The 12,229-nt window shown below is 37.2% G+C and overlaps 1 protein-coding gene across 1 annotated transcript in view; it reads right to left on the minus strand.

Annotated features, from left to right (window-relative positions):
• LOC127449675 (serine/threonine-protein kinase 24-like) overlaps positions 1-11,529 on the minus strand; it is a 44,080-nt gene extending 32,551 nt beyond the window's left edge. The window contains exon 1 of the mRNA XM_051713240.1: positions 10,877-11,529. Coding sequence (XP_051569200.1) covers positions 10,877-10,918 — 42 coding nt within the window. The 5' untranslated portion in view covers positions 10,919-11,529. The remainder of the gene's footprint in view (positions 1-10,876) is intronic.
• Positions 11,530-12,229: the final 700 nt, after the last annotated feature.

Genomic DNA, 12,229 nt, shown 5'->3' on the forward strand with positions numbered 1-12,229 from the left:
AACATGTGGGGTGAATAAATGAGTGACATAATTTTTATTTTTGGGTGAACTATTCCTTTAAGAGTGTTTAATCATTGAGGGCCACGATTGAGGATGTGTTTCAGCCAACACTAAGTTTCGATTTCATTACTTTTTTATAAAAATCGTGTTTGTTTCCTTTAAAGGATGCAGATCAACTGATTACAGCATTGTGTATCATATCTCAGAAGACAACACAGCCCTTTAAGGAAGAGAGAAAAAGAGGTCAGCGAAAAGTAGTCACAGTGATTAATGATGCGTGTTGACAAAGCATCTTGGAGCCTGATTGCCAATCTTCTATGAAACAAAACCAGAAACACTACAGCTGGGTATTGCCAACCACCTGTTCTCGAAAGTGCATTTATCAGCAGATTTGGTCGAAACACTGTACATAAATACTCTGACAGTGTTTCCTGTGCTACTATTCATTGGCACTGAAACACTTCTTCTAATCAGCAGCATGAAACATCAAATGGACCAGTGCAGTCCGATTCAATACAAATGATTCTTATGAACTGATTATTTTCACTCTACAGTGCGAAACATACACCGCCAACAGTGTAGCTTTGTCGCCTGTTGTGTTGCAGTGATTACATCATCTTCTAGTGCTTCTTCATTTCAGCAACGGCTCCAATGTGAGTACTGCCACCTTGTGTGCCCACTAATAAGTACATAAATTCCTGGTGCATTCACAGTTCGAAAAATCGGGCCGCACAGATTCAGCGCTCGTGCACTCTTCTCATGATGAAATTTGCATCATGCATCCTGTACGTATACGCCTAGCGATCGCATCTTATGAAGTATACTTTGCGTTTTAGCCCCGAGTCACCATTCTCACTTTCATTGCATCTTTTTTCATTCAGTGAAAGTGAATGGTGACTCGAGCTAATATTCTGCTAAATATTTCCTTTATAAGGTTTGGTTTAGATCCTTATTTAGAAATATTGCTTTTGAACAACATGAGGGTGAGTAAATGATGACAGACTTTCTAGTTTTGGGTGGCCTATCCCTTTAACAGAACTGCAGGAAATTACATGAATCCACAAGTAAACTAAAAATATCTATAACAAGCATCTAAAGTATTGTGAGAAAAGTAATTGTGATACTTTAATTGTATGGGAAAAGCCCTAACAAGCAAACGCTATTTTATAATCGGACACATTCAAACACACATAGATCATTTTCACACATCTGTCCTAAAAGCGCTCACACACATACTCACACAGAGGAGATATTTGATGCATTACTCAGTGATTTATTAGCTGTCATCTACATGCCCCATCATAGAGATGATGAAGGCTTTGCTCCCTGATTCAGCCCTAATGCTGATTGCTCGCCTACACTCCAAGCTGATCTTTGTAATCCTGATCCCAATGCATGCTGACAGGTGTAACAGCCAACAAATTCTTTTAGAAGGACTCGTCATCCCTTGGCTTTCATCTGTGTTTGTGTTAGGGTTAGGTTAGGTATCCGTAAACGCTGAGGCCAGCTACATGATGCATTACAGCCAGATAAAGCGTGGCCTCAGAAATGTGTCCATTCATCCCTAATACAGGACCAAAATAATTTCATCAGCACTAGGGGAATGACCTGACATGTTGATGAATAGAGAATCAAGGAAAAGAGGGTGGATGGGAAAGAGAGAGAAAGACAGCAAGCACTTCCTCTGTGATCCATAAGGGGGTACTAGGGAATGTCAGCATGAATGCCTATTCTATGACCTCCTACAGAATTCCAGTTTTCCTTTGAGCTTCCTTTAACTGACTCCCTTTGGTTTTGAGGACTTGATAAAGACAGAACCTTCTTAATCCTTGTCTCTATTAAAGGAATAGTTCACCAAAATTGAAAATTCTAATGTTTTGCACTCAGCATAAAGTCCCTCTAATCCTGCATGACTTTCTTTCATCCATAGAACACACACGAAGAAATTTTACAAAGAGTTTATTTGCCATATAATAAAAGTGAATAGTGACTCCGGTCAGTTAAGTTCTAAAGAGTAGGGATGTGCACGAGTAATCGAGTACTCATTCTACACCAGCTACTCGAGTATTAAAAACACCACTCGAATATCGCAAATTAATTTTCCTTTCCACATTTCCCTGCCATGAGCCGAGCCGAATTCCACTGTATTTTGGCTTGAATCTCTCATCAGATCTCACAGTTACAATTGAGTCCACTGGGGACGTGTGTCTTCAAGGTGCTGGATGAAAGAAGATTTCTTGGCGTCTGTGCTTTTGAAAGCAAAGCAATGTGTTACAATACACAGTGGCGGATTTAGACATGGGCCACATGGGCAGTTGCCCAGGGCGGCATTTGCAGGGGGTGGCACGAGGCACCCACACAGACCCCCCCCCCAACATTGGGGGCGTGTTGAAGCAGGTTTCGCCCAGGGCACCATACAAGCTAGAACCGCTACTGACAATACTTATAATGTTTTGATTTTATTGAACTGCACATTATTTGTATTCAGTTCTTGTTGAAGTCATGCAAACCAGCGGTTGAGTGTCTGCTTTTATGGTTGAAAGATCCGAGGATGTTGGAGCTAATCAAACCAGTCTCTGTGTGTGTGTTCGCTAAACCTCAGAATACCAGCAGAGCGCATTTTATATAAAGTCAAATTTAACCACTTGCCGTCAGTATTGGCTTCTATGTAAGCTTCAGATGAGTGCAAATCCTTTTTTCCCCCCATTTGAATTAATGCATATTGTTGATTGCATTTTTTATTTTTTTCAAAAGAAAAGCATAGTTTGTTGACGAACGTTTGTGAATAAAACTAAATATACATTTCACCTACATGTCATATGTTATTTTTTACGTGGATTTAAATTTACACATAATCGGTTACTCGTTTTTCATGGGTTAGGGTGTTCAACTACAAAATTACTCGAAAAAGTAACATTAAAAGCAGTCATTAAAACTTATGCAATATAGTCCAAAGTCTTCTGAAGCTATTCTATCAGAACAACCAATGAAGTTTGATGTTATCTACGTAGCCGCCATATCAAGATCATATTTGATTCGATTTTAGTGTGAAAAATGACTTACATTTTATTCTGTTCATCACACAAAGCAATTGTATGGCTTCAAAAGAAGATCACTTTTGCTGTAGTTTCATGGTGGGTTTTTTTTTTTTTCCAAGTTTGACAGGACGTAGTTACTATTCACTTTCATTATCATTTTAACTACATTTGCCCCACAAGTCACAAACATTTCCAGACAAAATACAGCCAATACAGCCCTGAATCCCGTTTACCCAAATTTGAATGCGGCCTTAAATCTTATAAAGGCAGATAGTGCAGTAAAGATCATCCACAAGAAGACAGAACGTGCATTTGAAAGATGACTGGTGTAAACAGCTGCCCTTTCTCAAGCTTCACTCAAAAAAACAAAAAAAACAAGAGAAAATTCCATCAAATTAAACTGACTAATCTTAAATAAAATGAAATAAACTCAATATTTTAAAGTTGTATTAATTTAATTTTGTAAAACATTACAAAATTCAATTTGATGGATTTTTTATTTTATTACGTTTCATTGCTTTTGAGTGTTGACAGGACGGTCACTATTCACTTTCATTATATGGCAAATAAAAAATTTAATAAATGTAACTTTAGGTGTGTGGTAAGTTGTGCGTGGATCGTGGAGAGTAGCATGAGCCTCCACATGCTGTGAGTCTCCGCGGTGTCATGCACAACGAGCCACATGATAAAATGTGCGGATTGGCGGTCTCAGAAGCAGAGGCAACTGAGACTTGTCCTCCGCCATCCGAATTGAGGTAACCGCACCACCATGAGGACCTATTAAGTAGTGGGAATTGGGCATTCCATATTGGAAGAAAAGTGGATAAAATAAAAAAATAAAAAGATTTAAGATAAAACCTTAAGATCTTAAGATTTTGCCAAACAAATGAAATCATTGTTTCTGAAGAACTTTCTCATGCTTTCTCAGAGTATCATTTATCTCTGGTCAGTTTGGCCTTTGTACATGCTCTCCAGTCTCCACACAAAAACAAAATTGCACTTGTCATGGGTAATCATAAATATACGACACTGTCGTGCACAGAACCTTTGAAAAGTAAAGGATATTATTTTATAAATTGACAAATGTTTACTGGGGAATTTAACCCGGGTCTACACGGATGATTATGAACATGCTACCGCTAGACCAACCGGCTTTTCTGTTACTCGCAAACAATAATTTCGCAAGTAATAAATGCAAGTAAGTTAAGAGTGTATGCCTATTATTGACAAATTTCAGCCTAGTGTTGGAAATTAAAGCGTTCCACATACGATTTACTGCTCTTGACAAGTGTAATCGGCAGTTCCCATTCAAACCAATGTCCCACGTTAACATGGGAAACCAGATGTTACCCTGTGAAACTGTTAAAAAAAAAAAAAATCACATTTATTGGAACAGCCATCGTTGAAACAAAGCGGGTTAATAATGATTAAACAAATTTTTTTCAAAGATTGCAGATCTCCGGCCAAACGTCAGCCCCGTTTTGGTGGAAAAGGCGTCAACACCAGTGAGCTAGAGAGGTTCTCAGCAAATAGTGACATCCTGTATATTGAATCCAAATCAGTGATGACAGCCATTTCCACTCCTTCATATGGCAGATTGCTCTTTTATCCTGAAGGCAGACCAATCATATGGTCCAGTGTGAATGGAGACCCAACCAAGTGACCCAGTTATGGTGGCTACTCTCTGGAGACATCTCTCCATCCCTAATCACCCTCTTTCCTTTTGTCTCAATCCTTCCACTTTGTTTTCCTTTCTTCACTCGCTCTTTCTCAAAAGTCTATGCAGAACTGGACCCTGATTCGATTAAATTCTGATTCATCAGCTCTTGATTCGATTAGATTCCGATTTGATATCGATTCGTATGGGTATATTTCAGTTATAATGTCCATTTGCTTACATATGTAATAAATTCTCTCCCAGCTACTTCTGTGAATTATACAGGAGACCTTCTAACTAGGTACAATATGAAAATATTAATTTTACTAATTATATTTTATTAGTTTTTCATCATTTGTCACATTTTAGCTTTATAAAAAAAATAAACAAATCAATAAATATAATATTATATTGCATATATTATATTTTGTTACATTTTTATTGTTTAATTGCATAATTTGTACTATTTACAGGTATTTACATTGATTTGTAAAAACCGGTACTGTCTCTTTAAGCAGCGTAAACAACGTCTTTAAATAAATGCATGTTAACAAGAAAGACTCGAATTGCTTTATCTCATCTGTGCTATGCCTGATTAGAATTAAATGTTTCTTTTTTTTTTGGTTTATGATCAACAACTGACTGTAAAGAACAGAAAGGGTGTTAAAAGAGACATTATTCAGTGACAAATGTGTCGCGTGTATCTCGTCTTTTGACACACATTAACCTCAACAACTTTACCTCTCAACACGCAGTGAAAGAACCTCGCTGCTGAATACTCCATGACTATACTTCACAATTTATTAACTGGTGAGTGAAATCTAAATCTAGAAATTTGTAGCCACATAGCGTGAAATCTGGTTGCAAATGAAAGTGATTTTCTCTCATTGTAGTGGAGGGTTGCATATAGAGTAAAAGATCGATCTTGGGATTTAAGAATCCATATCAAGATCGTTCAAATGAAGAACATGATGCATCGGAAAGTCAATATTTTTACCCACTCCTATTCAAATGAGATATAACATGAGTAAACATAAAATACAACCTGAGTAAACATAAAATACAGGTTTCAAATATATATATTTTTTATTGACGCAAAATAGTTAACCAACATATACACTGGCTGCCAAAAGTTTGGAATAATGTACAGATTTTGCTATTATTAGGGCAAAAATCATATTCTTGATAATATTTTTTGTATTGTTTTCCTGTAAAAATATCTAAAAATCTTTAAAACAAGATCAGTTTGATTTATCTTGTTTTAGAAACAACACTGCATAAGATATTTCTGTTTTTCAGAGAATGTATTTTTAACATGTGTATTTTGTCTTACTGTACTGAGTTTTTATAGTCAAAACAAGTGAAAAAATCTACCAGTGCTGAAGAAGTAATCCAAAGTATTTAGAATACATTACTGACCTTGAGTAATCTAACGGAATATGTTACAAATTACATTTTACAGCATGTATTCTGTAATCTGTAGTGGAATACATTTCAAAAGTAACCCTCCCAACACTGCATGCGCATATATATATATATATATATATATACACTACTGGTCAAAAGTTTTGAAACACTCATTCTTTATTATAATTTTTTTTTCATCACATATTAGAATAATAGTAAAGTCATCAAAACTATGGAATAACATAAATGGAACTATGGGAATTATGTTGTGACTAAACAAAATCCAAAATAAATCAAAACTGTGTTATATTTGAGCATCTTCAAAGTAGTCACCCTTTGCCTAGAATTTGCAGACATGTACTCTTGACATTTTCTCAACCAACTTCTTGAGGTATCACCCTGGGATGCTTTTTAAACAGTATTGAAGGAGTTCCCATCTATGTTGGGCACTTATTGGCTGCTTTTCTTTATTATTTGGTCCAAGTCATCAATTTCAAAAACTTTTAGTTTTATAATGAAATAAATTAATATGGTGGCACAATTATATTTTTGTGTACAAAACTAATTTCAAACATTTAAGCATACGCCTTCAGATCAAAAGATTTTTAAGATCATGAGAAACATTTCAGTCAAGTGTTTCAAAACTTTTGACCGGTAGTGTATATATTTATTAGGGATGTGCGAGACTAGTCGACTAAACGGCTCTGATGCTGCTAGTCGACACTGGAATTACTAGTCGGTTAATATTTCCCCCCATTAAACTGATCATCATTTTTACACATTTACGTTTGGCTTTATATTTTTACAGAGGCTGCACTTAAATTACTGTCATATTAATTTTACATATTTTAAATAGAATTAATAATACAAATCTTATTTAAAAAAAGAGGATTTCTGGAGCAGATACAGAGTTTAATTTCACCTCAGGCTGTGCATGCTTCTTCCCTCTCTCACTCTCGGCGCACGCAGGAAAATGTCCTCTCGCTAGACAAGCAAACTCAGCAAAATAGTTATGAAATCAAGTGCAGGATAGCCGCCTCAGGTGAATCAAGTCCCGTCTTTCACCGGACCATGTCGACATGTTAAATTTGCTCATTAAAAAATGTATGCTTTTGAGTAAGTAGCCTAGAAAATGACTGTTTATTTTCAACGAGGTGCCAACTACTTAAACTATCTTTTATTCTGTGTGCACGTCATATTTAGAATACATTAGGTTTATTGTTGGCTACATCACAGGCCTATTTTTTTCTATTCTATGGCAATTATTATTAAATTTTTTTACATCGTAAATGTTATTGGTTAACGTTCTTTACCGAACAGCTGTCATATTAGATCAATATTAGGCTAATACACGACTGCATGTTGTGAAATACACGCAACTTTTCAGCGCACATTCTCTCTCGTAGATTTGCCTTAGTCTACCTGTTAATTATTTTGAACAATGTCCTGACTGTTTGAATATGTTAAGTAACTTTTACATGGTTATTTCCATTTAGAACAGGCTATTAGGGTTGCTCTATTGGTCCTGCACTATTCATTCAATTGTTTTCAATAAATATGACTGTTAAATATTCGCTAACGTTGATTCAGTAAATGTGTGTCATGTTCTATATTTAATGTACAATTATCATAATGCAAGGCAAGTACGTTGCAGATAAATGCCCCTTTTCAATGGAATTTAGCGTCGGATTTGGAACAGATTAAGAATTTTAAATGAGTCACATAAACACATTTTTTTGATTGTTTTCTGAAGGTTGGTTTCTTTTTAGACTTGTCGACTTCAAAATTTCCATTTAAACGACAGTGAAATTAGTCGTTCAGCACATCCCTAATATATATATATAATTTAAATCATTTTAAAATGTTGCCTTAGTCCTTCTTTACAGCTACCGATGGACCAGAAACAGAGACTTCAAGAGTGCAAATTGAATGAAATCCCAGATGCAGTTATGGTGCTACTCCAATCCCAAACAATAATGGGATAAATAAGTAAAAAGTGGTACAAAATGTGGGACTTTTAATTAAAAAGAAGCCAGAAAAACAGACTCTTATTTTGAAATGTCTGCGCTCCTATTTGTGAACTCACTGACGGCTGATTCGCTGAGAAAGTGAATCTGATTCAAACTGCTAACCTGAGCTCCTGAGTTCAAACCCTTTGGTCTTTTTGGGTGATTCATGAAAAAGACCCAGTTCAAAAGTCTTTTGTTCACAACTCTCTTGCGCTGGGTTTGTTGTTGCGTGCGGTTTAGCGAGCTCATGACAACAGAATGGGTGAAAAGCAGCTCGAGACACACTGGTGGTGTGTGCTCTAAAGATGTATTCAATAACTCACAAGATGATATCTGACAAAACCGCATATGAACGCACACAATCCGACTGTCACCAATGGCGACTAGATTTTGAATTATTTTGGCAATCAATTATTTTTGGTCGCATTTGCGACCATTTTAGTTACAGTCTGGAGCCCTGCTTTAGGAGTTTTTTTGTGGAATTCTGTGTTTGATTTACACCAGATGTAACGGGACCCCTGTCTTCCAAACAGTTCCACTTTCGACTCATCAGTCCACAGAACATTCTCCCAAAAGCTTTGAGGATCATCAAGGGGTGTTTTGGCAAAATTCAGACGAGCCTTAACGTTCTTCTAGGTTGTTCTTCTTGTAATGTCCTTTATTGATACGAGAGAGGCCTGCAGTTCCTTGGATGTTGTCCTTGGCTTTTTTGTGACTACCTGCATGAGTCGTCGCTGTGCTCTTGGAGGAATTTTGGAAGGTCGGCCACTTCTGGGAAGGTTCACTACTGTGCCACGTTTTCTCCATTTGGAGATAACGGCTCTCACTGTGGTTCTTTGGAGTCCCAGAGCTTTTGAAATAGCTTTGTAACCCTTCCCAGACTGATGTATTTCAAACACCCTTTTCCTCATCATTTCTGGAATTTCTTTCGACCTTGGCATAGTGTGCTACAGGGTGAGACCTTTTAGCCAACTTCATGCTGCTGAAAAAGTTCTATTTAGGTGTTGATGTTATTGAACAGGGCTGGCAGTAATCAGGTCTGTGTGTGTCTAGTCCAGCTGAACCCCATTATGAATGCAGTTTCATAGATTTGGGGATTTAGTAACTAAGGGCAAATACTTTTTCCAGGGTCGTAGTAAGCATTTTAAAAGTGGGGTGACACAGCTGTGAGTAGGTGGAATGCACAAACCCAACACTTACAGTGCAGTATTAATATTTTACAGTAGTCATTGAATCAATGATCAAAAAATATTTTTTTAATCCTTTAAAATTTGTATGACTACATACCTACAAAGAGACTTTAGTAGAGGTTTCAAGCATTATAAGAAAGCTAATCATTTCACTACAGCACTGAGCTGCTGAGCATGACTTTTATCAAAAGACAATAATAGTCTTATTATAATTATGAGTTTCGATAACGTCTGTACGTTTTCCTGTATAAAAAAAACATGTCTACACATCTATTAACTTCAGTAAATTGCATGTGTTCTAAGAACACGGCAGATTGATCTTTTTTCCCAACAGTTTGTCAACTGCACACCAACATAGAGGTAAAAAACAGGAGCTGATATTAAAAATAGCTTTACATATTTAACACAGATCTAGTAATCTGCTTATATTGGCAAAACAAACCAATGAAACTTTTACCTCACAAGCATAATGTAAAAAGAATAACTTAATGAAGACACAGGCGCTGACATACAATGTGTGTTCAAAAGAAGGATTGTCTTTTGTTTTGTTTTTTTTCTGCAGTGCATTTCACGTAATGCTGCCAATAAAGAATGATATGCCGATAAATAACACTCATTTGTGTGTTCCTCATCTCTAGATTATTAATTTAGATCAACATCACTGCCGATAATAAACATAGATAAATAAGCATTGTTTAATGCAACTTGAATGAACGGAGCTGCGTTGATTACACTGTCTGACTGACAACCTATTATGTAAGGGATGTTTCAGCTCATGAAACTCACCTGTGATTGGATGGCTGGTTACTCAATCAGCCTAAAAGTAACAAAATGCAAAGAATAATGTAGACAAATCCACCATTTGGGCTCGGTATGTGTTTAGCTTGAAAAAGTGCGGGGGACCAAATCACCTTTTTAAAGAGTACGGGGTGAACGTGTCCCCCATATCCTCCGCGGCTGCTACGCCCTTGACTTTATCACACAGGCCCAGTTGGTATTGAATAACTTTTTTGCTTCAATAAATATCATTATCATTTAAAAACTGTATTTTGTGTTTACACAGATTGCCTTTGTTTTATGTTAGATTTTGTTTTTGACTATTTAGAATGTTAAAAACAAATCCTTGTGTACGTGAGCACACTTGGCTATTAAGCTCATTTTGATTCTGTATGAGATACACAAAAACAGAAGAAATCAGGATGGGGGCAAATACTTTGCCACAGCACTGTACATGATCTTGGCTCTCCTGGTTTTACAAAGGGAGTCCCAGATAGGTTGCTGTGGTAGTAATGCTCTCTAGAGGTCTACAACATCCTCATTTTAAAATTTAATGGAGATGCTTTCAGATGCATGCCCTCCAAGCCCAGCAGACGCTGAAGGACTCAATGCATTGCAATAAAGCTTCATTTACATGAATACTGAAATACAGTAAACTCAGGTCAACCAATTCCAGCAAGCACAGAGCAATAAGAAGTCACCAATACACCAGCTTGCATAACACAAACTTGAGTAAACGTCATTTCACACATTCACACATAAACAACCAGAATATTGTAATTAATGCTGTTTCTTTACCTGCATCCCAGGCAGACTGCCCTGCACTGGAGAATGAGCCATGACGTCACTTCAACTAAAACTGACCCGCAAGTCACAAAAACACTATTTCCGGACAAAATCCAGCGAATGCAGCCCTGGACCCCGCTTCCCCAAATTTTAATGCACTCTTAGATCTTTTACAGGCGGATAGTGCAGTAAACTGCATACACAGAGGGACCGAAAGTGCATTTGAAAGATGACTGGCGTGAAAAGCCCTCCTCCACTTCCGCAGCTTTAATAAGAACCGCTGCTCTTCCTCACGGAAATCACCTCAAGCACCAATCAAAACAGCCTCGATCGGACTGATCTGAGGGTTTCAGTCGATGTAATGTGCGATGTGTTGTTCAAAGGCTCTTTCTGTGACTCCTGGAGTGGGTTTTGGAGGTTCATGCAGGCCAGATCTTTCGTCAAGAGTTGATGGTCCTCTTTGCGCAAACGGATTTCCAAAACATTGCGCAAAAACAGGCGCTCGTTTGTGTTAAAATGTCCCAGTTTCGGCTCCTAAGACAGCTACACGGCACATTTACTATGTTGGGGTTTGATCGAGGAGGTGTGTGGTGAAAATCCGGACTTGTTTGAACTGAAGAAATGATGTTGACATCCTCACTTCTCTTCCCAGCTGGCCGCCATCTTGTCCGTGCTGTCATCGGGGCATCAGGGCGGATCCGTTTTCGTTCAGCCACGCCCCCTACACGAGAGGGGAGGGGCTTGTAACTGGTATCGATGTCGTATGTAAAATCTATTAATCTTGATTAATATTTACAACTTGTAATTTAAAAAGGTATTGGTATTTGTTGAAATCAACATTAATTAACCTTGTGCGTCAATTGTAAAAAAAAAAAAAAAAAAAAAAGTTACACAGAGAGTCAAAAATCTGCAATAATAACAGGCCCGGTTCCAGATCAAAATCACTGAGGGTGCTTCTGAAAATAGTGGGGGTGCTCTGTATAAAATGGAGATGCATCGTAATTACACATTTTTTAAAAATATATTAAATCATGTTTAAATGCTACTAAAACAACGTAAATACCAGTTTTTGTAATGTACAAAACATTTATTGCTTTGTTTTTTTCTTATCTGTCGCTGAAAATAACAGCAAAATGCTGCGCGTGCAGATTAGAACACTGATTTGCACAATCATACACGTTTATAAGTTTTGATGCAGCAATTATGTGTTCACAAACTGCAGGGATTTGTGTGTGTTTGATGGGATTCAAGGAAATCTGCTTGCCAGTTTACAGTATTAGTCTTACATATTCAGTTGAGCAGAGGTGTGCACTTGTTTTGGTACAGGGACCACATCAGCCCTAAGTAGAACATGAAAGAGAGAAG

The sequence above is a fragment of the Myxocyprinus asiaticus genome, chromosome 12, assembly GCF_019703515.2.
Source record: "Myxocyprinus asiaticus isolate MX2 ecotype Aquarium Trade chromosome 12, UBuf_Myxa_2, whole genome shotgun sequence".
Lineage (NCBI taxonomy): Eukaryota > Metazoa > Chordata > Actinopteri > Cypriniformes > Catostomidae > Myxocyprinus > Myxocyprinus asiaticus.